The sequence below is a fragment of the Prionailurus bengalensis genome, chromosome B4, assembly GCF_016509475.1.
Source record: "Prionailurus bengalensis isolate Pbe53 chromosome B4, Fcat_Pben_1.1_paternal_pri, whole genome shotgun sequence".
Taxonomy (NCBI): Eukaryota; Metazoa; Chordata; class Mammalia; order Carnivora; family Felidae; genus Prionailurus; species Prionailurus bengalensis.
Genome location: NC_057358.1, coordinates 79,392,878 through 79,419,944, shown reverse-complemented (window position 1 = coordinate 79,419,944; position 27,067 = coordinate 79,392,878). Strand labels below are relative to the sequence as shown.

At 50.1% G+C, this 27,067-nt stretch overlaps 2 protein-coding genes across 3 annotated transcripts; both read right to left on the bottom strand.

Annotated features, from left to right (window-relative positions):
• Positions 1-137: 137 nt before the first annotated feature.
• On the bottom strand, positions 138-2,886 carry PFDN5 (prefoldin subunit 5). Its single transcript, XM_043564070.1, has 6 exons — positions 2,754-2,886; positions 2,449-2,551; positions 2,134-2,165; positions 927-1,001; positions 707-812; positions 138-342 (listed from the first exon to the last, which is right to left on the bottom strand). The coding sequence occupies exons 1-6, from the start codon at positions 2,823-2,825 to the stop codon at positions 266-268; spliced, it is 465 nt and encodes a 154-aa protein (XP_043420005.1). The 5' UTR covers positions 2,826-2,886; the 3' UTR covers positions 138-265.
• A 1,184-nt stretch (positions 2,887-4,070) lies between these two features.
• On the bottom strand, positions 4,071-25,422 carry ESPL1 (extra spindle pole bodies like 1, separase). 2 transcript variants are annotated; one of them, XM_043564060.1, is made up of 31 exons: positions 25,273-25,422; positions 24,599-24,691; positions 23,375-24,433; positions 22,979-23,083; positions 22,698-22,818; positions 19,347-19,483; positions 18,147-18,340; positions 17,594-17,833; positions 17,225-17,369; positions 16,975-17,113; positions 16,639-16,778; positions 14,806-14,940; positions 13,631-13,750; positions 13,004-13,175; positions 12,482-12,610; positions 12,198-12,354; positions 11,574-11,683; positions 9,502-10,490; positions 8,767-9,109; positions 8,405-8,566; positions 7,751-7,964; positions 7,466-7,656; positions 6,802-6,929; positions 6,543-6,665; positions 5,917-6,072; positions 5,636-5,806; positions 5,405-5,509; positions 5,122-5,237; positions 4,879-4,962; positions 4,558-4,722; positions 4,071-4,435 (listed from the first exon to the last, which is right to left on the bottom strand). In XM_043564060.1, exons 2-31 carry the CDS (start codon positions 24,677-24,679, stop codon positions 4,234-4,236), a joined length of 6,333 nt encoding a protein of 2,110 aa, XP_043419995.1. In that variant the 5' UTR covers positions 24,680-24,691; positions 25,273-25,422; the 3' UTR covers positions 4,071-4,233. The 2 variants fall into 2 exon arrangements, with proteins under 2 accessions (XP_043419995.1, XP_043419996.1); XM_043564061.1 differs by lacking the exons at positions 4,071-4,435; positions 4,558-4,722 and having other exon boundaries at positions 5,122-5,271; positions 25,273-25,420.
• Between the last annotated feature and the right edge of the window lie 1,645 nt (positions 25,423-27,067).

The following is a 27,067-nucleotide window of genomic DNA, read 5'->3' as shown; positions in this document are numbered from 1 at the left end:
AGAGGCTCAGGGTGGAGCCTCCTAGATAAGCACCGCCCCATCCCTACAGAGCAGGCTCTAGGGAGGGGCACAGCGTCTCGACCACCGCCCTCCGGTCTCACCACCAGTCCTTTGCTTAATGCAAGAAAAGACCAACATTCTGCCCAGCTGGCACATTTATTAGCATGAATAAGACCCTTCCCTTCCTTGACCCCAGGAAGCCACGCCCACAAAGTCCCAGGCTCCTTGAAGCAGGGTCCCTCTGTCCCATTTCTGATACAAGCTCTCAGGCCTTGGCAGTAGCCTGAGTTGCCCCCAGGGCTGTGAGCTGCTGAATCTTCTGGCTCATCATCTCCATAACAGCTGTGGAAAAAAAGAAGCGTTCAGACCCTCGTCTGGAGCTAGAGGGGAGAACCCAGAGTTCAGGAAGTGAGAAAAAAATTAAGGACAGGTGGACAACCAAGTACAGTTAATAAAACTTTTAACACAGTGATTCACTGGGGGACACACACAAATTTAGAGTCTACAATGTGTCTAAATATGATAACCACCGGGACATAAAAATGAACAAAATACAGTCCTAAATGATTCAAACATAACCAGAAAATTATACTGTGGATGAGAGTTTTGCCTTTAGAAGAGTGCTTCTCAATTCTGTGTAACGGAATTACCTGGGGAGCTTTTAAACAAACACTGACCCCCAGACAGTAAGTGCCATGACACTTACCCTGTTTCATGGCATGCTTCTCCTGCAGAGCTGGCTGGATTTTCTCCATTTGCTTGGTGAGGAAGTCTATCTTCCTCTTGAAAAAGTCCTTGGCATCCTCAGCTGTCTGCAAGGCCAGGTGAATGAAGGGCTAAGAGAAGACCCCATGCTGCACTCTAGCTCATCCCCTAAACTTCCCTTCTCTGCTCAGAGAGGCATCCACGTGGTAACTTCCACTCACCTTTTCTACATAGTAGCCTGTTCCCACATCGATGAGGACATGTTCCACATCATGTAGCTTCCCCGGGACATACATCTGAGAAGTAAGGATTAAGGGAAAACTAGCCCAGCAGGAGTCATGATTCCCTGTCAGCTAACCTGCTTGGCCTTTTCTAAAAAGCTACAAGGCACAAGGACTGAAGGATCTGGAGGCCTCAGAACTATACCTATACACTCCAGATGGGGAGGGACAGAGAACTCGGTGCCTTATGGAGAAAGGACATATGCTGGAAACACCCTCTGGCCCTCCCATTCTCCAAGCAGTTCTTATAACTCTTCCCACTAGCCCCTCTAGAAGGACTACATACAGTGTTTTCCTACTGCTGTGGAGTAGTAAAAGTGAAAAGCCAGCCTCAGGGCACCTGGGTGGGTCAGTCAGTTAAAGGTCCAACTTCCACTCAGATTTTGATCTCACGGTTCATGGGTTCAAGCCCCTGCGTCAGACTCTGTGCTGACGGCTCAAACCTGGAGCCTGCTTTGGATTCTGTTTCCTTCTCTCTCTCTGCCCCTCCCCTGCTCAGACTCTCTCTCACTCTCAAAAATAAAAAAAATAAAACATTAAAAAAAAAATAGCCAGACCACTTTCCCTCAACAGCCCCAATCACAAAATCACTAGCTAATTCCCGACGGACTTAATGCTAAGTGGCCAATCCCTATGACACTACTTCTGTTGTTTTCTTTTCAGCCTGTCAGTTCTCAGCTTCCAGGTGCCCTACTGTCACAACTCACTCATTCAAGTAAAACAATCCAGATTTCTTACTAACAACAGTTTGGAAATAGCCACTGTTAAACCAAAACTGAGGATTCACACACAGAGCCGACCCCCTTGTTTCTATATCCTATCCTTCTATTGTTTATGTCTTCTAAGTTATTAGTCAAAGTGTAAACACACCTGTTTTGTCTTCATATTAGACGATATTCTCAAACAGCAAAGGGAAATAATCACACCTCAATTCTACACATGCCTTTGTGCTCACAAAGCATTAGCTGGATATTGGCCCCAGGCTAGGAGAGGTATAAAGTGTGTATAATAAGAGTGTTCTCAGAATCATGGGGACACTCTGCAGTAATCAAAACTAATCCCACCTTTTTTTTTTTTTTTTTCCTCGAGAGAGACATGTGAGAGAGAAAAAGAGACAGCAGGGTAGCAGTTTCTGTCGAAAGGATACAGAACTCGTCAGTGGGACGAGTAATTCTTTCCCTGTGAAAGCAATTAAGACAAACAAGCAGGGAAGGTTAAGACGTTAAAGGGAGTTCCAATACGGCACAGCACAGAGATAGTAAGAAACAGGGACAACAGGAGCAGAGGAATGTCCTGTACATTTCAATTCTAGGCAGGCAACATGCAAAGGGCTCACATAGCGGCATACAATACGCAGTGGATTGCTTTCTCTTCTCAGGTAAGGACAACTGGATTAGAAGGCGGGGCGAGAGTAGCCGGCTCACCACATCCCCCATGTCGCCTTCACGCGCCTACCCCATACCCTCGTTGTTCTTGTTCAGCACGTTCAGACAGTCCTTGGCTTCCACATACTTGGTCTGTACCACCTTGAGCTGGGCAATGGACGTGGACAAGAACTCCACTTCCTAGGGAGGACGGGAGACAGGGTCAGTCTGGGAGGTGGAGAAAGAGGGGAGGCACTGCCGGAAAGGGGGCTCATCCTGGGATGGTGTGGGGGTTTCGCAGGGGAAGGCAAGCATTCCAAAGGGGGGAGGAATGGGGGCGAGGGAGTACGCGTGGGCAAAAGGGATGTGAGGCGGGAAAGGGGTGTCAGCCGCCCGTCCTCACCTGGTCCAGCTGGTTCTTGAGCATCTCTAGCTGTGGCAGGTTCAGCTCGGTGATGTTAACTGACTGCGCCATGTTGGGAAGGAGGACTAACGAAGCGGAAGCCGCCTCGGCAAGCAACGCTCTAGCCGCCCTCTGCGCATCTCGATGGATGCGCCTGGAGGCCTCGCTGCGCCGAACATCTCTATGATCCTCCATCCCGGAAGAGAAAGAAGGGCTGGAGTCTTTAACTTGAATTGTAGAGCGGCTCGTGATTTTCACAAAACCTCGCCCGCCTGGCATAGCAAAGTTGTAGCAAACAGGCTTCCTACGCTCAAGGAACTTATAAAAATCTTAAAAATATCCAGTTCATAACAATATTGCAAAGCAATGTATGCTACTCCACGTGGGTCGTATAAACATAGTGAATGACAGGCAAGCAAGAAACCTGGGAAGTTCGCGGGTCAATAGCATCGCAAACGCGGTGCTTTGGGATCACCAAGAGTCTGGTGATGGAGAGAATAAGGAGACACGTTATCAACCAATAAGTACAGTACAAGGTTTATTAATCAAAACGATGTTTTACCGTAATGTGTTAGATGTGAGGGATACACAAGAGTGTAAGATAATGTGCTTCTGAGGAATTTAACAATCTAGTTGGTGAGAGAAAAAACATATGTAAATAGAATTCCAGAGAATCTACTGCTGACGTGTGCGGTCCTGACAAGTGTAACAGGGGTATGTGGGGGAGAGAACAAGAGCCTCTATCACCCACGTTGGAGCAGGGCAGGGCAGCTGAGGCATTAAAGCTAGTGTTACTCCCAGGATACCTGAGCACAGGAAGACAGGACAGACATGATGGGACCTGGCCAAGACACTCTCAATGGGTCTATCTCTATGCTTCCTGAAGCCTTTGTATCCACTTAGAGCATTTTTGGGGGAGGTGGGAGGAGAGAGAAAGAGGGAGGGGAGGGGAGAGAGAGAGCGGGGGGGAGAGAGACAGAGAGACTGACTCTCAAGCAGATTCCACGCTCAGTGTGGAGCCTGACTTGGGGCTCCACCCATGACCCTGGGATCATGACTTGAGCCAAAATCAAAGGTCAGATGCTCAACCAACTGAGCCACTCAGGCACCCCCAACTTAAGAGCATTTTGATACCCTTCAGCTTTGTCTGCTGAGGCCAAGCCAGGCCCACCTTTGTCCTGTGGTTTTGCCTTTCTTCCTAACACTCTCAGACTTGGACTCCTGCAAGCTATTCTCACCTCTTTACAGTACCACATAGTGGGAGGGAGCAATAATTTGTCTTCAAATGTTCTCAGATGAACCACACAAAACACAGGGTTTAAATGTTACATCTTTATTATATTAAGGTTAAATCAAAAGGAAATATTTCATATAAAACACTGTAAAAGTCATTTAAAATATTTATCCTAAGGGTTAAATCTAAGAACAGGAGGTAGAACAGTCACATGGCTTCTATCTGTGATAGGACAGCTCCAAGGGATCACCGCAGGGAGACAGGCAAGCCATATGCCACAGGTGCAGCCCCAATAAGATACTTGAGTCGGGGAGCCTGGCGTGCCTGGTTGACATAGTAGAGAAGAGGGGCTCCTGGGCCTGCTCCAAGCCAACCCTGCAGCAGAGCCTCCGTGTAGCGGTCAATGTCACGGTCAGTCACATCCCAGAGGTTACCCAGAAACAGGGGACTGGGGGAAAAAAAAGAACTACAAAGTGAGGGCTCTAAAACAAAATACATGAGGAAGGATTTAGTGTTCAGACCTGGGAAAGAACCTGGGGTGGGGACCTAGGTTAGGCCCTCGAGACTCACCAGCCAGCCATGATATACTTGAGCACGATGCCAGCCCCCTCCAGGTTTCCATGCACAGCCAGGGCTGCGCTGCTGCAGCCAAACAGCAGGGCCACTGCCCGGCAGCCGAGTCGCAGGACGGCCTGTCCATCCAGGAAGCGGGCACCCGCCCCGTGCCCTGCATAGCTAAGGCAAAAGGATGTGAGATGAATCTGACCCAGCAGTAGCCGGCCTCTGGCGTGTCTCCGGGGGCATCCTGAGTCAGCCAGTGGCTTGAAAGCCACAAAACAAACTATGGTGATACCCACCCCCCCTCCCCACTTCCCTGCCCTGAGCACTCACATATATAAGTCATGCTCTGTCAAGGCTGCTTGCACTTGTTCTGGGCTCGGCACCTCCCCAACCACCCCTTTCCAGCCAGCTTCACTGCAGGGAAAAGGTAGGAATAAGAACTGGGGTCAGCTGGCAAAGAGGGCAGAGGGAATACTAGGCAGAAGGTGGGCTGCAAGCTTTGATTCAGGGGAAAAGGACATGTTGCCCCTCTCTACCCTCCCCCACCCCCTTTCTTACTCTTCTCCCCCTGACCTGCTAAAATTGGCTCGAAATTGCTCCTCTGTGCTTGACAGATTATTGTGAGGGTTCAGGACGTAGAAGGTATTGCGTGGATCCACCCCTTGGCTTAGCACTGCTGAGGCCCCCGACTGAGGAGAAGACACTGGTGATCAGGATCCTGGTCTGGCCAGAGAGCCCAAGCTTCAACAAACTCCAAACCCCTTTCCACGACTGAACCATCCCATCCCTAAGACCCTCTCCTGTCTTCCCAGATCTCCCTCAATTACTAATCATTCCCCCACTCCCTGAAACCCACCTCTCTGATGATGGAATAGCTGAGCAAGAAGTGGAAGGAGGGCAGCCGAGTGACAGGCAGTGCCCGGAGACTGGGGATGCTCTCCCATGGCAGCTTTTGCAGGTCCTGGACAAAAAGCATGCAGGGATTACCATCCCCAGGCAGGCATCCACAAGCATCAGAAGGGGGCAGAGGGGTGACCTGCTGCCCGCTGCCCACCAGATACGGTCCCTCCAGCCCCCAGCTCCTTACCTTGTCTAGCACTAAGACAAGATGCCTATTGCTTGGTACTGTCTGACCCTGAAGACGTCGTACTGCCTCACTCAGAAGCTCTTGGGCTCGTTCTGGCCAGGCTGGGCACAGCCCATAGGCCAAGGTCTCAATGTCCTGAGGGGTGAGGGTACTGGCACCACTGAGCATGGTCTGCAGGGGAACAGTGGTCAGTGAGGGCCATCGCTCCCATCTCCACTCACAATGGCAGTGGGGGAAGAATTAAGTCCAGCTTCTTCCCCCTCCCAGATTTCTCAACTCACTTTCAGCAGAGCTGCATCAGGATATTCCCAGCCACATTCCTGCAGCAACTTTTGTAGGCGGGAGGCCTCCTGGGCAGGGCCAGGGTCCTCACTGGATGGCAGCAACAGTCCCCTCCAGCAGCCCAAAACATGCTTTTCTAGGGAAATGATGAGAGCCTGAATGAGGAAGAATAGAACGTTCGGTCAGAGAGGAGCTGAGGAAATGGGTTTTCCAACGTATATATTTGTTTTACACATCTTCCCGCCAGTTAAAAAGGCAAGAAGCTAGAAACGTTTTTCATTTGCTGAGACTCTGGGGGAGTACAGATAAGATGATTTATCACATATCACTATGTCTTGACAAATACAAACAGGTGGGCAATGAAAGCTAAACCTGGGAAGCTGATACTTGGGCTTAAATCTTTTTTCTTGTATGTATCCTCAAACATTCTGTTGGCATCACCCCTTTAAGTTTTTAGCTCTTTTTTGAAGTCATTCTCAAGTAACATCATTTTTTATTTAGGCTATGCTTCCAGAAAGGACTTGAGGTAACTCGGCACTATCCCGGACTCCTGAGAGAGAGGACAGTGACACGCAGGGTCACTCCCAGGGCAGGCCTGACCCCACCCCACCTTGGGAGCACACACCTCCATCCTATGGTCCAGTTCTAGCCGTCCTGTCCACCATTCTCGCTTGTCAGTACAGCTGCTGTTCTCTTTCTGTTCCTTCTGGATGGTGTCAAACTCTTTCAGGGCCGAACTCAGAGGAAGCTTTGGGAGATGGGACTGTGAGCTTTCTGCTTGTCCACGTGATCACCACCTCTCCATCCCCCCAGCTGCGGGATATGAGCAGCTTGACCAGAAGCCTACCCCAGCCCAACTTTGCTTGCTGGCCCAGGAAACCTACCTTGCTCTGGGCGGTGGGGATCTGCACAGTGACTGGGGGATTGTCTTTTTCCAGTCGGGTCAGCAAGAGGGTGTTGCCCACGGTTCCAGGCTGAAGTGTGGCCAGAGCTAACACACACACAGTCACCCCTGACACACAGAGCATACCCAGAATCATTTCAGCTCTTACAAGGAACTCCCTTCCCCATCTTCTGCACTCAATCCTACCTATCACTCAAGACAATTCTAAAAAATCTCTGCTCACTGGAGTTCAAGCTGCTCTCCCCGAACAGCCCCCTGTGGAGAAAGACCACATCTTGTACTTCGATGTGTCCCTCGCAGAAACTAACAAAAGTTCCTGAACAGAGGGAGGCACTCAAATCATCTGTTAATGTGTTTTGTGTTAGTGCAGGGAGACTCTGGACATCTGAACCTACCCCTGAAAAAAGACACTGAATCTGCTAGTAACGCAGAGTGGAGGTTAAAAAAAAAAAGCACAAGACTTCCAAATTTAGCGTATTTCTCTTTGGTGAGAGTAACAAAATGACAATCAGTGAAAAGGGAGGATATGTTCTTCTATAGGGTCATAAATCTACGTTAACTAATGCCTTAAACTCCTTCCCCTAACTCCTTAGTAAGAAGATGCAAAAAAGGACAGGAGAGCCAGCTGAAGCCTGCTGCCATACCGCTGGGGATCAGAGCCAGGCGCTCCTGGAAACTCTCCTTCTCAGGCTCAGGGAATTGACCAGATCCTGAAGCCCTGAAGGAAAAGAGGTGCTGGATGCGGGCCAGGGGGACATCTCCAGGCCTGTCCTGCAGGCTCAGCCTCTGCACCTGGTCTGCCATTTCGAGTGATCCCCGGTGCTTCTGGGCCTTGCTGCAGATAACATAAGTAGGGGTGAGTTCTCCCTCCTTCAAAATCTAGACCTTCCTTCCAGTCTGTCCCCTGCATGGGCCTTGGGGAAACTCACCTGAGCTGCCTGTGGAGGTGGGTGAGCAGCTGGTGGCGACAGGTGATGGACACAGACTCAGTGACAAGGCAGGCTGTGGCATAGGGATCCCGGTGGCCCAAGCACAAAGCCAGGAGGCGGCAGAGGTAAGCATAAAGTCCACTAGGAGGGCAATGACTAACCCCACGGAAAGCAATGGTCAATAAGTCACAGATGGAATCCAGGGTAGAGAGACCTAGAGGAAGGTGAAGATACTTGCTGTAGATGAGTCCCATACTGTTTAGCTGATGGAACTTTCCATAAAAGTCCCAACTTTTCATAAAACTTTTATGGAAAGTTCCAAGTTTCCAAGGTTCTATCTCATCTCCCACTTGGATAAAAAAAAGCTACCATTAATGCAGGGCAATGTGCCAGGTGGGATGCTATGCAACTTACCTCAACTCACCCCATCCCCCCAAACCCCATTTTATAGGTAAGTAAATAAAGGCTCAGAGAGGCTGAGTAACTCGCACACATCTAGTGAAGAGAGTGATGGGATTCAAACCCAGGTTCAAAGGCGACCGGATCTAGATGAGGATCCGAAGACAGAACCATGGGCAGGCCACAAGGGCATCAAATCAAGCAACCTAGAGGCTCGCCCTCTCCTAGTGACCAGACCTCAGTGGTTAGCCTCACCAATGGCTACAGGGGCAGAGGAGAGTCGGAGCCGAGGACCAAGACTCTTGTCTCTCTCCTTGTCTGGGCATGGGACCGGCAGCTCCTCTTTACTGGAATCACGTCTCAACACTTCACATTCTCCTATGGCTGTATCAGGTCCTGGAGCTGGTGCCTTCCCACCTAGGGAGAGAACGTGACTTTCTGTAGTTTCTTCCTCCTGTCGTCTCCTTTGTTCTTTCTAGGATCCATTCCCGGAGCCAGGAACAAAGTTGTATTTCTGTACTGTCTTTGGCATCAGTTATTTCTTGTGCTTTGGTCCCAGGGCAACCCCGACCCCCAAAGATGTATGCACCTTCTACCTCCCACCATTACCATCTTACCTGAGGTTGAGTCTTCCCCGTCAGAGCCCCTGAGGATCTCAAAGCTCATTTCCATCTGGTTGTCAGTCATTTCCTCCTCAGGGATGGTCCTCATGATCTCAGAGCCCAGCTCCTCACAGTGTCCTGATGTCACCTTCTTGGCCCTCCGGCTCCTACCACCCAGGCCTGGGAGCCCAGGGGCACTACTTGAGGCTGCCACTGCAACTGTCTTCAGGCTCGGGTTCCTCCTGGCCTGGCCCCGGCCCCGGCCCCGGGAAGCAGTGCCCCGTCTCTTGGGCCCCTCTGCAGGCCGTGCCTCAATTGAGACAGGGTCTTCCAAATCACTGTCATCACTGAAGTCCACCTGGGATGGGTGGGAAAGGGAGAAGGGCCAAGGGGCCTTCAGTGATAAGACATCTGCCAGCAGGTGGTGCTGCAGACGCACACTCTCAGAGGCCTTTGGGGGAAGATTTAAAAATTAACCTCTCCAATTGAGGCAACTCAGTCAAGGGCCAGGACTCTTGGGTGCGGAAGGAGGGAGAGAAGGGAGGAACAAAAGGACAAAGGATGAAAAGGAAGAGGAACCACAGAGTTAAGGAAAGCACCTTCTGTTTGAAACAAAGATAGAATTGTCTTTCTGTGCAGGTTAACAGTAGAGCTGAAGGCCCCACCAGGCCCTGGGAAAGGCACCTATTCTGAATTCTCCAGAACCACCCCACCTGACACCAACACCACCCAGCCGCAGTCCCACCTCACCTTGAGGCGCGTCTGGACCCTCTGTTGTACTCTAGGGGCCTTGGGAACCTCAGGCTTGCTCTTTGTAGGGAGGACTTCCTCAAACACAGTAAAAGGGACTCGAGTGCCTGCTGGCCTGACCTGGCCTGGGGGCTTCGGTGTACAGGGCAGTCCTCCACCTTCCAGACTTTTCAGAGAGGTATTATGGAGGGGCTGGGTAGATGAGGCTGCCCGCTGACGCCCCCTTCCAGAAAGTTTTTGGCTTCGCGGCTTAGAGGGCTCTGAGCCTGGGGAGGGTTTTACTGATGGTGGCTGCCAGCCCCAGGAGCTTGCAAAAAGTTGGGTAGTGCAGCAGTTGAGGCCGGCCAGCTTTGCAAGGGCCCGAATCAAGAGCAGGCTGGCTCGCCAGGGCTCCAGGTGGGGTACTCGTGCTGCCACAAACTTCAGCCCCGACTCCAGGACCTTCCCCAGACTCTTGTGTGATGGCCGGCTCAGCCCCTCCAGTGCCAGCTGTGTGTAGGCCTGAGCCAAGATCTCATCCAAGAGGCTCGGGACAGGGGAGGGAGGTGCTTTGTGATTCAAGGTAGTTTGTAGAGCTTGGGTGAGGCGCTCAGTGGCTGCAGGGCAACCCTTTAGCACGACCTGCAGCAGATCCAGACCCTGGGCCTGATGGCCCAAAGCCAGCCTCACCCCCGCTGTGACCAATGCCCAGCGCAGACAGACTGCTGAGAGCACGGGGCTGGCACAGAGCAAGCAGTCACACGTGGGCAGGTGGGTCAGGAAGCCGGGGCTGGGCTGGGGCTTCACTTTCAGGACAGGGGAGGAGTTAGTAGAAGGTGCCACAGGACCTGGCTCCTTGGCCACAGTGGCTACCAGCTCCAGGGCAGGGCCTCTTAGGAAGGGCTCCTCTTCAGGGAGCTCTGGAGGACGACGGACCCGGGTCTGCTGCTTGCCCTTCTGCAGGTGGACTTTCTTCACTGAGTCCAGGTGGTGGGCTAGCCCGCCAAACTCTGGGGAGAGTGGAGCCAGAATTACAAAACTGGGAGAAGTGATACCAAGTGCTTCCTGAGCTACCCCAGGGCCCAACTCCTTAATATAGGTGTTATTTACTTACTGCTTGTACGGATTACTGTCTGATCGGACTAAATATTAATATGGCTTATTTTTGTTTTCAGTAAAATCCCTAATGTTTCTTCCCATCCCATAATAGATAAACCCAACCCGCAAAACCCCCATACCTGCACCTGAGACGGCTGCATAGCTCAGGAAAGCAGGTGGGCACCAGGAGGCCCACGTCTTTATCCTGGCTCTGGGCCCCAACTAGGCCCATGATCCTGGTCCAAAACACTGAATTTCTCAACTTCTTCATTTTACAAGTGAGAAAAAAAAACCATGTGTCCACCTGACTTTCCAGGGTTTTGTGTGGGTCAAATGAAACACGAGAGGGAAAAGTGGTTGATAAGAAAAAATGTACCATAAATACACTATTTTATTATTAACTTAAGCCCTCCTGAGGACACGACATTTGTGCTGTCCAATAGAGTGGCCACTAAGCCACAATGTGGCTACTGAGCACATGAAATGTGGCAAGTGACTGAGGAATGAATTGTAAATTTTATTTAGATTTAAATAGCCAAAATGTATTAGGCAGTGCTGAAAAGTAGAGCCACATTGGGTTAGTCAGATGGGCAAGCCATCTTAAGGAGGGACACCAGTGGTCTGATTGAAGCAGAAGAGTTAGAAGTCCCTGATTTAGGGGTGCCTGGGTGGCTCAGTCGGTTAAGTGTTCGACTTCGGCTCGGGTCATGATCTCGCGGTCTGTGAGTTCGAGCCCTGCATTGGGCTCTGTGCTGACAGCTCAGAGCCTGGAACCTGCTTTGGATTCTGTGTCTCCCTCTCTCTCTGCCCCTCCCCTGCTCGCACTCTGTCTCTGTCTCTCTCTCTCTCTCTCTCTCTAAAACGTTAAAAAAAACTAAAAAAAAAAAAAGGTCCCTGATTTAGAAGGAACTCACACTTTCACATACAAAGATGTGTCGTAGTGTTTGTGTGCCACTCCCGCCACTGCCCGTGGGTGTGGGGGCATGGCTGCTCACCTGTGCAAGACTCCAGTAAGAACAGAACCTGCTGCAGGTCTGACTCACAGAGGTCAATGTCAGTGCGTGCCAGCTCCAGCTCTGCCTTCAGCACCAGGAACAGGGCACACCTTGTTGGGAGAGGAGGTAACAAGCAACTCGTGCAAGTCTTTGTGTTCCTGAGTCCATCTTCCTGTCCCTTTCACTGGCAGCACTGGGGCAGGCTCCTAGCCTCTGGAGGACCTCTACTCTCTCGAGCTGACTTCAAGTCTACCCTGGGAAAACTCTCTACACTTCTCCCTCATCCCCAGTCATCTTTGTGCACGAGGACAGGATTTCCCAAACCACATTCCCACCCAAAAAAAAGGATCCTGTGGGCAAAGGGACTTAGGGAAACATGGTACACCAGCTCTCCCTTTTGGAGAATTACAATGTGGATCGGCGTACTGAAGGATGTGAGAAGTCCTACAGGAAATAAAAATGTCTAAGCTTGGTTAAGTCGGCATTTCCTACTTACTGAGCCATGGGATACGTTCTCCCAACCCCTCCAAACATAACACGTAAATCTGTGGAAGAGTTTGGGACCCCAGAGTCCAGGATGTGGGCACTCAGTTTCTGGAATGGCCTCCTCTGGCCTGTACTCACTGGTGTGGTAGCTGCAGTTTCGTCGTAAGTTTCAGGGCATCCAAGCAAAAGGCCTTGGCTTCGCTCACACAACCCAGATGGCCCAGGCGGGAGACCAGCTTCTCCGAGCAGCTCAGCACCTCTGTCAGAACCTGCCATTTTTGTACCAGATTTTCACCTGGTACAAAGGAGAGAGGAGACCACCGTCACTCAGTCACAGCCTGGATCCTCTGGAGGCAAAGCTGGCAGCCCCACCATCTGGCCTGTTCATTCCCACTGGGCCTCGCTCTCTTCCTCAGACTCACCATAGTCCAGAAATGGGGTCTCCACAGCTGCCTTCTGAATCGAGAGCACGTCACTGCCCAGGAGCAGGAGGATAATGCTTCGGAGGAGCTTATGGGAGTCGACGAGTGCAATCTCAGGCGTCTGCCAGCCTGTGCAGGGAGTGGCAGGGGGACAAGAAGGGAGATGATGCCGCCAGAACTGCCACCACCTTCACCTACTAAGATAGCAAATGCAAAACGTGCTGCCGCTGTTCTTCTGTGCCTAAGGCAGACAGAGCGAATCAATCACAGAACTCTTTCCCTCAGACCACGTGGGGCCTCAGAACCCTTGTTAGTATAGCATTCCAGCCAGGTACTAAGCAATCGATCAGTCGGCAGACAAACAGAGACTCATATGCTATCCCAGGCCTACTCTGTGCAGCCTCTCAGTGGGCTAGTCCACACAGTTGGGACAGCAGAGGGGACAAGGGCTTGAGAAGAGCTGAGAGTGGACAATCCACACCATTTGACCACAAAGGGCCATCATCCACCCTATTCTTTCACCTTGGGCACAGAGCTGCTCCCGCAGGGAGGCTGAGAGGCTGTCTGATGAGAGGCTGAGGTACGATGCCACCACCTGCAAGGCCTGGACACGCAGCAAGTACCAGGCCTTGGATGATCTCTGGAGGGCAGGGTCCCGAAGCACAGACAGCAACAGAGAAGCACCCTCAGTCACCTGGGAGACAGGGAAGGCCAGAGAAGAGTGGTGAGTGAGGTCAGAGCAGCGATTCAGAGCTTAGGATGCCCCTAAAGATCATCTGGCCCAGCCCCTGCTTTTGAGAATGATAAAAGCTGTGGAGAAAACGACAGCCTGAGAGGGCGCAAGACGCAGACAAGTCACACAGTTAGGCTGTGAGAAAACTCAGGTTTTCTGCATCTCACTTGATTTCCAATTTGGGCTCCATTGCCTTCCTGGGATCAATGTCATCTCAGTCTCTAGTCACAGGACAGTGTGACTGAGGCAATTAGGAAAGAACAGAAAGGACAAGGCTGGGAAACAGCACTGCTTCTCACGGTCGGGAATACTCTTCCTAGCTCCAGGGAAATTTCAGAAGCCTGAAAAATATCCCGAAAATCCTAAAAATCCTTCCAATACCTGGGAACTTCAGGGGTTAAGAAAGTGAAAAATACCTTCTGGTGAACACAGTAGAGTTGACTTCGAAGTAGGTTACAGGTCAGCGAAAGGAGCAGGTACGTGTCAGTGTTGTGATCCAGAAGCTTCAGGCTTGAGTCTGCCTCTTCCAGGTATAGCTAAGAAAACAATCATGGGATTCGTGAACATGCTGGTGAGGAAAGGCAGCCAGACTTTTCAAATTAAAGTGGATTAAAACACTTGCAAGGAAAATGCAGAACACCTCCAACTAAGTATTCAATTATTTCATATATTATAACTTTACAACATGAGAGTTATTCAATCACTCGCTAAAATGTTCATTTAATATCTTTTGGTTAACTGCTATGTTAGAAAGACATAGCTGAATAAGGAAAAAGCAAGACTTCCCATCCAATAGCTTGCAATGCAGTGGGGGTGCAGACACACCTGTGTAATCGTGACACAATGCCATTAGTAGTATGGGGACCCAGGGAAAGTAGGTGATTCTGCCCTTGAAGAAGAGGATGTATAAAATACTTCATGAGGGAGAGGACAATTGAGCTAGGCCTTGAAAAGAAAGTAGAAAAAAGGTGGGTGGAAGAGGTGTATTTAGGGTGGAGGGGCTAACAGAACCAAAGGGAGAGCACATACAAGGCTCTAAAGTAACTGGCGTGGATGGACAGAAGTTCCATGGTGGGGAGTGGCAAGAAAAAGCATGAGCCAGGATACAGAAGGTGTGCAATACCAAGTAAAGTGTCTAGACAGTATCATCCTACAGGCAATGAAGAAACCAATGAAATCCTTTAAGCAGGAAAAAAGATGAGATCAGATCTGTGCCTTAAAAGATCATGTTAGAAGACAAAAGGGGCCTCCCTGCTGGAGGCAGGGAGACCAGCTAGGTGGTGTTGGAGCAGTCCTAAGTGAGTGGAGAAAGGGCGACTAGGGCAAATGGTGGGGAAATACAGGATTAGTGGTGTATTTCTGGTGCAGGATCTATAAGACTTAGGAAACAATGGTTTTGCAGTGAGAAGGAAAGACGCTTCCTCTTCCCACAGCTGCCTCCCAGCCACTCCACACTTTACGACCCTCCAGCAGGATGTGGCAGTAGAAGGCAGGGAAGATGCCCCTTCAGTATCTTGTCTTCTCAGAGAAAAGATGGGTCACTAAAGCCAGGTCCCCCCGCAGCTCCGGGCTTAGCTGGCTGGGCACTCACCTGGGCATAGCTGGGACAGCCGAGCATCAGGAGCAGCTGGCTGGCGTGACAGGAGGAGCCGGCTGCCTTCGCGTGGTCCTCCAGTCTCTGGGAGACGATCCGTACGAGCAGGAGGACCTCCAGAGCCTGCAGGGGCTGGTCAGCCAGGAGCAGGAAGTTTACCCAGCTCCTGCTCGAACCTCCCTTTCTACCCTCTGCTCCTCAGCCCTTTGAGACCTTGGTCTGACTTCAGAGCCTGGATGAGGTGTGGCTACACACAAGGCCACCACCTGCCATCCTCAAGAAGCCTGAGATAAGAGCAGCGAGGGAGCCTACCACCATCCAGCCTCCAGCGTGAAAGCTTAGGTACCAGTCAGCATCGACAGCTGGGAGTTACCGAAAGCTTACTATGGGCCAGGCACTGTGCTGAGAGGTTTACATCAGGGCAGGGGGATGGGCGAGACAGGCAAGAGGATCAAGGGGTACAAACTTCCAGTTATAAAAAATGTAAGTCGCGGGGCTGAAAAAGTACAGCACAGAGGGTACAGTCAATAACATTGTGATAATAATGTATGGTGACTTCCCTCACCATGGTGAGCACTGAGTAACGCACGCTATTGCCAAATCACTATGTTGCATGCCTAAAACTAATATAATATTGTGTGTCAACCATACTTCAATTCCTTTTAATGTTTACTTACTTTTGAGAGAGCAAAAGCCTGAGCAGGAGAGGGACAGAAAGAGAGAGGGGACAGAGGATCTGAAGCGGGCCCTGTGCTGACAGCAACGAGCCTGATGCGGGGCTCAAAGCCCTGAACTGTGAGATCATAACCTGAGCGGAAGTTGGGATGCTCAACCGACTGAGCCACCCAGTTGTTTCAAGCCCCACATGGGGCTCTGCGCTGATAGCATGGAGCCCGCTTGGGATTCTGTCTCCCTCTCTCTCTGCCCCTACCCTGCTTGCTCTCTCTCTCTCTCTCTCTCAAAATAAATAAAAATACACTTAAAAAAAAAAAAAGAATTCATAGATCTAAAAAAAAAAAAAAAAAAAAAATTGAAGAGACACCTGGCTGGTTCAGTGAGGGGGGCATACAAAGTTGTGAGTTTGAGCCCCACATTGGGTGTAGAGATTACTGAAAAATAAAATTTGAAGTGAAACTTCAAAAGTCATAATAAAAATATCAAATTGTCAAAAAGAGGAGTTCACATGCATCAGCTCTTTTAATCTTTCATAGTGACTCTAACCCCAATTTTACAGATGACTATAGACTAAGAGGCTTAAGACTCACGCAAGTTAAGTTGCTTGCCCAAATTCACACCACAGGTACGGGGGAGAGCCAAGACTCAGATCTAGCGCTGAGGCAGCTTCCCTCGATTCTCATGCTAGAAATATGGCCTAATGGCCACAGTAACAAAGATCTTTTTTATGTACCATGTTCTTTTTCGGAGGTTCCTAATGTGAGGTCGAGGGAAGAGCTTCAGGGAGTCTGTGAAATGTCCTGATGTTGCATGTAAAAATGTAAAATTAAACCTATAGGCATCTATGTATGTTTCGGAATATACACAGCTCAAATTACCTAAGAATTAATAACTATATCTGACATTTGAATATGCCACTTAAGGACACCATGAGGTAGTGCTATTACTGTCCTCATTTCAGACACAAGGAAACCTGGGCTTAGGAAGTTACGTCACTTGCCAAGGTGAGTTAAAATAAAGGACGAAGCTTGTATTTCAACTTAGGAAGCCCGGTGAGAGAGGCCACAATGGGCTACATGGCTTCTTAGCAGATACACCAGCCAAAGAAGAGGAAAGAGTGGGCTTCTGGCGTGTGTTAACGCCCTGCCCCATTACCTTTGCCGCCAGCTGATAGAGGGCTGCTAGGGTCTGCAGTGAGGCTGCTGTCTGCTGGAGACACCGTACAGCGGGGGCTTGTGCCTTTGTAAGCACCTCCTTCCAAAGGGCCAGTGCTTGGTCCAGGCATTTGGACTGAGCTAGAAGTCAGAAGAAAGGGACCGGCCATTCTCTCAGTGTGGGCCATCTGGGGAGAATGCAGCCTTCTTCGTAATGCCCTCTGCCCTCTGTGCCCACCTCCTACCCTACTTCCTTTCCCCTACCTGGGGTCCCCATTCTGCTCTTAGGAAGACACAGAGGAGACCCCATCTAGCACACTACATTCACAACCCTCACCAGCATCTGCAGCCAGGTTGAAGGCAATGTTACTGTATAGGAAACGATCTTCTTGGAGTTTATCTTCATAGTTCAGGTCATTGACTTCAAATTCCTCCAGGTTATTAGGGGCCTGGGCTCTCCGATCCCGCTCGATACCCTAGATGGGGGGGAGGGGGGGATCAGGATAAAAAACAGGGCTGGCACCAGCTTACTGTGGGCCTGGGGGAAATAATCCAGTTCTGCTAAGCCCCACAGAAGCCACACTTACTTCCTGCATTTTGGTCTCCAGGGTACAAATGTAGAACCATAGGAGGGCCTGTGCTTTATCATCCAGAAGCCGATCCTTGGCCTGGGTCTCAGGCCTCACAGACTCCAGAAGCTGTAGGGCTTCCTGGATAGCATCCAGGGCAGAGCTGAAGGGAGAGGATGGACTTAAGCTGGGCCCATGATGAGTACCTGCCATAGTGTCCTGGGAAGGACCTTCTACAGGATAGCCTGCCCCACCCTTTGAATGAGTACCCAAGGCCACAAACGGAAGTGGGTGCTCAGGGACTTGGGAGAGGGAAACGGCCTCTGAAAAGGGTAAGACGACCTAGGGTGAGAAGCAAGAGTGGCCTCCCCGGCTATTCTTCCTCACCAGTTGGTCTGCTGGGCAAAGTCATGGTAGCAGAGCACCTGAGCCAGTTCCACCAGGTAGGTGGCTCGCGCCCAGGCCCCAGACGGTGTCTCCTCAGGGCTCAGCTCCAGCAGGTCACAGATGACGTTGAACCGTTCCTGCCCTGTGTCCGCTCGCACAGCCTTATAGGCCTGCAGCTCCTCCCTCAGCAGGAAGACCAGGGTCTCTGGGTCCCAGCCACTCAGGCTGTCTCGCAGAGTCCTAAGAGAAGGCAGGCCCAACGCCATGTCAGGGAGTCCGTGAAGCATGGAGCTTCTGCCCCGTGCCAAGGAGTCCCAGCCTTGGCTTGCTGAGAGGTCACTGACTTCCCAGTCGTTAAAGCAAGGGCATTGCCTGTCCCCACTGCTCCCCTATACCTAGCACAGTGACTGTCATATAGTAGGCATTTGATAAATAACAACGAACAGAGGAATCAGTGCCTTTTTTCAGACAGAAGGATACACGAGACCACCAGTACCAAAAGCTAGCCCTAGCCAGGGAGCAAACATTGTTGTCTCCCTCCCCGCCAACTCACCTCAGCTGTAGCTCCTTGTCTCCTGCTCTGGCTGCATCCATCTTGATCCGAACCCAGAAGGTGACAGGCTCAGCCATGTGTTGGGGGCCACAGGGCTGCAAGGCTGTCAGCCACAAAGTCACCATCTCGCAGCCCTGGGCCTGTTTACCCAGTTTCTTCAAACTCTCTCCATGCAGCCGGAAGCACCTGTGCAACTGACCATAGAAAGCAGAGACCAAACTGCAGGGAGGAACCACCGAGTCCGTAATAGTGGGGGAGTACATGCCACACAGGTACATACACCACCAGGTGGTCCGCCAGCCCCCAAGCCTGCCCCAAGGCAGAAGACACCAAAGCACTAAACACCCCAGGGGTTCTCAATCTGAGGCTTCAATCCACCCCACCCACATATTTATGTCCACAGCCCTAGAAACCCGTTTCTCCTCCTGTAACCCCTCTCTCACAAGTCAGCGTCTTCTCAGTCCGAAATGCCAGGCCATCCTTGACCTTCCCTCCTCACCCCCCCCCCCCCCCCCCCCCCCCCGTCACAGCCAGTCACTTACTAAATTAATCCCGGGCTTCTTGCACCCATTCCCTTCTTCCCATCCCGCAAGACGCTACTTCAGTTCAGATACCCACCCTTTTCGGCCCAGGCTACAAGAGCAGTGGGGGTGCCCACTGTTGTCCTGGTATCTTGTTCATTCACCATAGTGATGCCAGAGAAACTCAAAATGCCAAGCTGACGTCATGCCTTCCTTTGAGAGGCTCATCTGCCTCACTCAAGATGAAAACCAAGGCCCTCTACAACCCATCTCAACTGCCACTCCAGCCAACCCATCATTTCATGGGTCTCCTTGCGATGGTTCTCACTCTGGTTACTTAAAGGGCCTCCTCGGGGAACTTTTAAAATAACCAGATGCGTGGGCTCTAGCACCAGAGATTCTGATGCAATCGGCTTGGGCCAGACATCAGAATGAGTTTTTTTTAAGTACATTCAGGGGATTCTAACATGCAACCAGGTTGAGAACCACCAGCTTGAACGTGGCTAAATATAAAAAGTGAGACCATTAAAAAAAAAAAAAATAGTAATAGTACAAGTGAGGTGTGGAAGACACCGTCCCAGGTACTTGGCTCTTAACACGCTACTGCAGGGCAGGGTCCTGGCCAGGCCCTTTCATGCTACTCAGGCCTCCAACATAACCTCCCTTCCTGCCCTCATACCTTCTCAGGAGGCACCTCAGGATAGGTGTACGGCTTCACCAACCCCAGGTGCTGACAGAGGGGCTCAGAGATGGCACAGGCCTCGGAATACAGCTTGTGACTATAGAAGCTGTAGGCCAAGTTACTGGTGTAAGAGGCTGCAAGTGAGAGAGAGAATAGTTGACAGCGGAAATAGTTCCCACTGCCGCTCTCCTGTTGGAGAGGCAGTAGAGAGAAGCTCAACCTGTGGCCGGCTCAGTAGCTTCCAGATCAGACAGGAAGCCCTACTGCTAGGGAATGAGATAGGGGCAGCTCTCCCCTACCTGCTCCAACTCAGCCCGTGACGTCCATTCCTGTAAGGCACACCCACACCAGCAGCTCCTTTGCACTTGTTCTACAAGCGCAAGCTGAGTCTTCACTCCTACACAGGGCCCATTTCCTCACATGCCAATTTTTGCCTTCATCTTCCTCCGAAGGGCAGCATTTTGGGGTTAACGCTCTGGCCTATCCCTTATCTCCTCCTCCTCCTCTCATTCCACGAAAGCCACACTAGGAGCCTCCTTGCTGTTTCTTGACCACACCAGGATAGTTCCTGCCTTAGGGCCTTGGCCTTGACTGTTTCTTCTGCCAAGGATGTCCTTTCGCAGGTGTCTACATGGCCAACTCCATCACATCCTCCAAGTTTTGCTCATGTCACCCTCCCAAGCAGGCCTATCCTGACTCTATTTTAAGTGGTAACTTGCCCCCTCACCCACCCTGAACTCCTAATTCCCTTTCCTATCCTGCTCTATATTCCTTCCCCCCCACCCCCACATTTCTTATCACTTTCTAACATATTGATAATTCAATTATTCTGTTGCTTATTATCATTCTCCCCTAACCAGACTGTGGCTTCGTGAGGGCAGGGATCTTTGTTTCATTTACTGATACACCCAAGTCCTCACAGTAGTGCTTGGCACATGGTAAGTGCTCAATAGATACTTGTTGAATGAACAAAATTTGCCCTAAACTCTAGTTTATGCAGCTTTTTGGCTATCAACACAGATGGCTGGAAAAAATTAAGTCAGGCTTCAATATTCCGGGAAGAATTTTCAAACTAGTAATTTTTGTGACTGCTGATGATATTTTAATCTCAATGGGTAGGTTCAACTACTGAATATATAAATATGAAAAGTTCTGGGGCACCTGGGTGGCTCAGTTGGTTGGGCATCTGACTTCGGCTCAGGTCATGATCTTGCAGTCTGTGAGTTCAAGCCCCATGTCGGGCTCTGCGCTGACAGCTCAGAGCCTGGAGCCTGCTTCAGATTCTGTCTCTCTCTCTCTCTCTCTGCCCCATTCCCTGCTCTCACTGTGTGTGTGTGTCTCTCAAAAATAAAAGAAAAACATAAAAAAAAAAAAAAAAAAAAGTTCTCCAAAACTTTTCAGTGACTGAACTCATTGGGTTTGTATAATTTAATGGGGCCATCCTTTTTATAAACTGAAGGGAAAACGTATTATAAAATACAAAAATAGACAAAACTAAAGTATGCCGTTAGGATAATGGTTGCTTTGAGGAGGGGAGTTACTAGGAGGGGGGCAGAAGGAGGGGTTTCCCCAAGGTCTAAATCATGCTCTTACTTGACCTAGACGTTGGTTAAAAAGTATGTTCAGGGGCGCCTGGGTGGCGCAGTTGGTTAAGCGTCTGACTTCAGCCAGGTCATGATCTCACGGTCCGGGAGTTCAAGCCCCGCGTCAGGCTCTGGGCTGATGGCTCAGAGCCTGGAGCCTGTTTCCGATTCTGTGTCTCCCTCTCTCTCTGCCCCTCCCCTGTTCATGCTCTGTCTCTCTCTGTCCCAAAAATAAATAAACGTTGAAAAAAAATTAAAAAAAAGAAAAAAAAAAAAAAGTATGTTCAGGGGCACCTGGGTGGCTCAGTCGGTTGAGCGTCCGACTTCAGCTCAGGTCACGATCTCACGGTCTGTGAGTTCGAGCCCCGCGTTGGGCTCTGCGCTGATGGCTCAGAGCCTGGAGCCTGCTTCCGATTCTGTGTCTCCCTCTCTCTCTGCCCCTACCCCGTTCATGCTCTGTCTCTCTCTGTCTCAAAAATAAATAAACGTTAAAAAAAAAAATTTAAAAAGTATGTTCACTTTGTACTTTGTACTTTTCTGTATGCACGTTTCAACTGAAAGGGTGTGGAGAAGTATATATGCAAATTTATTTATACATAGTACATCTCCAGAATGATATGTAAGAAATTGATCGTATTAGTTGTCTCAGTAGAGGGGAACTTTGTGACCAGGATTAGGAGAGAGAGACTTTAGACTACATGCCTTTTTGCGCAATTTGATTGTTGAAGCATTTTTACCTGGTTTCTAAAAAAAATTTTTAAGTTATAAATATTCTTTAAAACTTGGGGTGCCTGGGTGGCTCAGTGGGTTAAGTGTCTGACTTCGGCTCAGGTCATGATCTCATGGTTCATGGGTTCGAGCCCCATGTCGGGCTCTGTGCTGACAGCTCAGAGCCTGGAGCCTGCTTCGGATTCTGTGTGTCTCCCTCTTTCTCTGACTCTCTCTCTCTCTCAAAAGTAAAAATAAACATTAAAAGTAAACATTAAAAAAAATAAAACTTCTAGAAAGGTCATAGGGGTGCCTGGGTGGCTCAGTTGGTTAAGCATCCGACTTTGGCTCAGGTCATGATCTCGTGGTTTGTGAGTTCAAGCCCCACATTGGTCTCTGTGCTGACAGCTCAGAGCCTGGAGCCTGCTTTGGATTCTGTGTCTCCCTCTCTCTCTGCCCCTCCCCTGCTTGCACTCTGTCTCTCTCTCAAAAATAAATAATAAAAAAACATTTTTTAAAAAAAGGTCATAAAGTTGCATATCAGGTACATTTTCATGAAAGAAAACACCAAATCATGTTTCAAAGTCAATGACAAAAAACTTGTGTCTGCTATCATAAGTTAGCCTTATCACTTCTCTACTACTGTAAATGTTTAAAAAAAAATGTTTTTTAATGTTTTATTTATTTTTGTGAGAGACAGAGAGACAGAGTACAAGCGGCGGGGGCGGGGGGCGGCAGGCAGAGAGAGAGGGAGACAGAATCCACGAAGCAGACTCCAGGTTCTGAGCTGTCAGCACAGAGCCCAACATGGGGCTCGAACCCATGAACATGAGATCATGACCTGAGCCAAAGTTGGATGCTTAACCAACTAAGCACCCAGGCACCCCTGTAAATGTTTATAAGTACAAGCGATGAGGGTCACTTAAGAACATTTTTTTTCACTGCCTCCTTAAACCATAAGGAGCCCCCAAGGTGGTCAGAACCATCCAGCAAGTGCTATTTGTCTGCCTAGTGAGTGATGACCTTCCCCCCTGCATCTGGGCCCCAGGGCACTAACCAGTCATGCCCAGGTAGTCAGTCAGCTCTTGGCCTGACAGGCTCTGTAAGGCCTCCAGCATCCAGACCACAGTAGATTTGCAACTTTCCACCAGCTGGGCCAGGTCAGCCAAATCAGTTACCTAAAGGGACAAGAAGGTCTTGAGAGTCAGAAGAGACATAATAGGTCCAAGGTGACATCTACCCCACCCCAAACCCAAAGCAACTCCAAAGCTCTACCAGGGCAGTCCAGCAACCCCAGACCCCAGGACCTGTCCAGGTCTTTTGATTCCCAGACTGTACCTGACAGCTTTGTGCAAAGTCATAAACCACCACAGTGTAGAGGTGAAGTCCCTGAAATTGCATCTGAACCAGAGACTGCTGCTGCTTGGAGGAATCCCCACAGACCTGAGGAAGGAAGGGGAAGGTAGGGTTGAGAGGCAGAGATACAGGATGAGCTCCAAACTGAAGACTGGCCCAGAGTCCTGGAGAGCTGACTCAGCCCAGGGAGTAGGAAGAAGGGCATTAGGAGAGGCCATGGCCCTCCCAGAGTAGACTAGGCTGCTGGTGGCTGCACTAGGCATAATCCAGAGAGCAGCTGACTGAGGAGGGAGCCAGGGCTTCCAGATCTTACCAAAGACCTTAGCCTGATAGTCTGCAGAACCACATTCCCACCCTACCTCTAGGTTTTTAACTCACACCATCCTGCAGCTGCCGGATGAGAGAGCAGTACCCGCCAAGAAAAGCAAAGAGGCCCAGAACAGCATCCAGTCCATAGCGTCTCTTGATGCCTCGCTCCAGTCCTGAGAGGAAGAACTGGCAGCTGTCACATAATGCCCGCAATGGGGGTGATGGTGCCTCCACACTGTTGTTCAGGACAGCTGATGCCTTGATCAGAAGCTCGGCCAGTGCCTGGGATCCTCCCTCCCCAGCCTGTAGCAGTTCAACCCCAAGTTGGCATAACTGGAGGCTGGGGGCCAGACTGGTGGTCCTTAGGTAATCATGGGTCTTCTCCACTACTCTCGTGGCCTTGGCATGGTGGCCACTCCAGCAGAGGCGACGGCAACGTTCCAGGGTGAGTTCCAAGAGACAGAGGGCCCTCTGGGGAGAAAAAGGACCAGGAGAACCCCCTCCCTCACCCACCAAAACTTTGATCACATGCCTGGAGAGCAGGTCATCTAGGAAATCAGCATCGGCTTCATTCAGACTGTGCCCAGTGGCATCAAATAGCTGATGGGCAGCTACCACTCGACAGGCTGTTGGAGAAGCAAAGTGGGGAACCTCACAAGGGGTACTTTCATCCTCCAAGAGTACAAGAAAGCTCAAGGCCTTCAGCCGAGTTGATAATGCAGCTCGCCGCTCCTCCAGGGTTTCTGCTGCCTTCCAAAGCAGAGAAAAGCTGCCTCGTGCCACAGCATCATAGTCCTGGGGAGCAGCTTGGCGAGAGCAATGCACCAAACAGGCATGAAGGGGTTTTGCGAATCGGAGCGTGGCCTCTGGGATTCCCTGTGTGGCAATGTTCCGCAAAAAGATGAAGAGAATTCGTTCCAGGTACAGGGGTGGGCGCTGGGGGGTAGACATCAAGTAGCCATTGTAAGCCAGCTCCGCCAGTTCCAGCAGGCTCTCCAGGTGCCTAGGGCAAGCCAGCTTGGCAGTCAGCTGCTGGTTGCAAGCCCTCAAGATGGCATCACAAGCTTGTCTCCTCTCGGCATCAGATCGGCAGCTGGATGAACCAGCTGGAAGCTTGGACAGGAACTCCTAAGAGGAGAGGAAGCTGTGATTGGGACCACCAAAGTAGGGAAAGATAACTAGAAAGGGGGCTTCTCAGGGGAGGATCCCCTATTAGTTATCTCTTCATATAAGACAAAAAACCCCAGCTCATCTTGGAAAGCCAGGTGTATCCAGAGCCAGACACAATCCTACCTTCAAGTCAGGCAGCAACTCTTCAGCTTCCTTCACGCTGCTTAGCAAGGTCCCAAAGTTGATTCCTTTGAAGCTCCTCATGGCGTTGGAGGGCTAGGGAAAAGGAGAAGGATTAGAGTAGGCGGAGAAGATTCATAATGGAGGGCAGGAGAAGGGCTTGAAGGCTGCAGAAGTGAGGGGCGGTGGGGGGGGGGGGGGTTGTTTGCAAAGAATCCCATGAGAAATCCTATCGGGAGGGGCGCCTGGCTGGCTCAGTCAGTGGAGCTGTGGGATTCTTGATCTCCGGGTCGTCACTTCCAGTTCCACTTTGTAGAGATTACGAGATTACAAGAAAAGGGAAGGTAAGGGAAAGTAAAGGGAAGGTAAAGGGAAGGTAAAGGGAAGGGAAGGGAAGGAGAAAGAAAGACAGAAAGAAAAACAGACAGACAGAAAGAAAGAAACCCTATTCGGGAAAAACGCCCATGTCAGGACAGCAGGCTCCCGTTATAAACGGACGCCTCTGCTTCTCCTTCCTCTCGGGGGATCCGGAGCCTCACTACCCATTCCACCACCCCAACGCTCCATACCGGGAGGCCTCCACTGAGTTCGGAGCTCACCAGGACATCCGGAGGTCTCCCAACCTTCCTTCGCAGAGCCGCCCCTCCCCTCAAGTCAGCCCCGGGACCCCACCTCACCTTGGCACGTACACACGTTCACGAGTTCCTCTGGGCTTTATCGCCCCAGAGGTCGCCTCCCCACCAGGTCCAGGACTTACTCGCCAGAAGAAGAGCTCTGCAAAAACCCAAGACTCAACCTTCGTTTTCCGCGCCAGCCCCCCCTTTCAAATATCTCTAGCGACCAATGAGCGAGAGCTTTGTAACGCCGGCGTGCCGCGCGGCACAGTGGGAGTTGTAGTCTACCCGCCGCGCCGCACCATCACGTGATACCGGCGGCGTGGTCGAGTTGCTGTGGGCGTTAAGGCCTCTTGGGGGCGCGGGTTTCCCCGTTTACGCCAAGGCGGAGATCCTTAGCTACCCGTTGCTTAGTCGCTATCGGGAGAGCCAGTCCTCTGCCTCCTTCTCCCCTTTATCTTCAGCGCTCAGAGTTTAAATTTCAAGAGAAGAGAAATAGGGTAGACAACAAAAAGAACTTACTTGGAAACTCACGCGGTTTGGGTTACTGGGAAAATAGGGCGTAGCCTTTCCTGGAGTTCTTTAAAAATGTAATTTTCTGAGGGCACTGACAGGAATACCATGACTTCCAGCCCTCCCTCTCTCTTTCTTTCTCTCTCTCCCTCTCTCGGCCTTCCAGCCTTGCTCTTTACATAAACGGCATCAACTGGATTGTATGAGGAAGACAGAGGATCTAATGCTCCTTGATGGGGTGTAGAAGGTAGAGGGGAGGGTTAAGGAAAGAACCAGGAAAACTCACTTCACTGGGATATTTCACAGTCATTAATGGCTTACGTTTGCTAAGTACTAACTACATCCCCAAACGTGCAGAGTCAATTGGTTCTGTTTCTCTTTCCTTCCTCCACCAAAGAATTCAGTTCAAAATTCTGGTCTTCCAGTTAGCTTTTTCCTGATGAATTCTATTGGATAACTCATCCTTATCTATCTCCTTTCTCTTTCTTTTTCTTTCTTAATTTCTTTCTTTCTTTCTTTCTTTCTTTCTTTCTTTCTTTCTTTCTTTCTTTCTTTCTTTCTTTCTTTCTTTCTCTTTTTCTTTCTAGGTGTTATTTATGTAAGTAATCTCTACACCCAGTGCAGGGTTCAAACTCAGGACACTGAGATCAAGAGTGGCATCTTCTTCTGACTGAGCCAGCGAGGTGCCCCTATCATCATCGTCTTTCTTCATCATTATCCACCTCTTTTAGGAGCTGAGATTCTAGGAGAGACTATTTTTAAAAACAAAGACAAGAACGAGAACATCCCCAAAGAATCTCAGTGTTGGAATGATAATATTAATGTAGGTGCTAAGTGTATATTGTAGACATTACATACATATCTCTTGTAGGGTAGAGGACCCAACAGAGGTGTTTGTAAATGATCAGTGAACGTATCAACTCTCATACTGCTCATTTCCTCTTGCTTACATCTTAGCAATCACTATTCATTTATTTACATGTTGTGTAGCAAGTGTTCTAGAACTATTTTCCTGTGTTTTGTTACATCTACTTGATTCTAAACTCCTTAAGGGGAGAGAATTTGTCCTTTTTATTCCTCCTCTTTATATATATATCTCTCTTTTTAAAAGTTTATTTTGAGAGAGAGAGCACGAAAGAGGGGCAGAGAGAGAGGGAGAGAGAATCCCAGGCAGGCTCCATGCACTGTCAGCGCAAAGCCCAGTGTGGGGCTCGAACTCACAAACCGTGAGATCATTACCTGAGCCAAAGTTGGATGCTTAACCCACTGAGCCATCCAGGCCCCTTCCTCCTCTTTAAAAAAAAAATTTTTTGGGGGGGCACCTGGGTGGCTCAGTCGGTTAAGC

Excerpts from the sequence above, each read along its gene's own strand:
- PFDN5 (XM_043564070.1), bottom strand. The coding sequence starts at position 2,825 with ATGGCGCAGTCAGTTAACATCACCGAGCTGAACCTGCCACAGCTAGAG. Across the intron at positions 2,166-2,448 it reads GCTGAACAAGAACAACGAGG|GGAAAGAATTACTCGTCCCA; the intron begins GTATGGGGTAGG and ends TTGCTTTCACAG. Across the intron at positions 343-706 it reads GAAGCATGCCATGAAACAGG|CTGTTATGGAGATGATGAGC; the intron begins GTAAGTGTCATG and ends TTTTTTCCACAG.
- ESPL1 (XM_043564060.1), bottom strand. The coding sequence starts at position 24,679 with ATGAGGAGCTTCAAAGGAATCAACTTTGGGACCTTGCTAAGCAGCGTG. Across the intron at positions 17,114-17,224 it reads TGGAGACCAAAATGCAGGAA|GGTATCGAGCGGGATCGGAG; the intron begins GTAAGTGTGGCT and ends CCCCCCATCTAG. Across the intron at positions 7,657-7,750 it reads CACCTCCACAGGCAGCTCAG|CAAGGCCCAGAAGCACCGGG; the intron begins GTGAGTTTCCCC and ends TGTTATCTGCAG.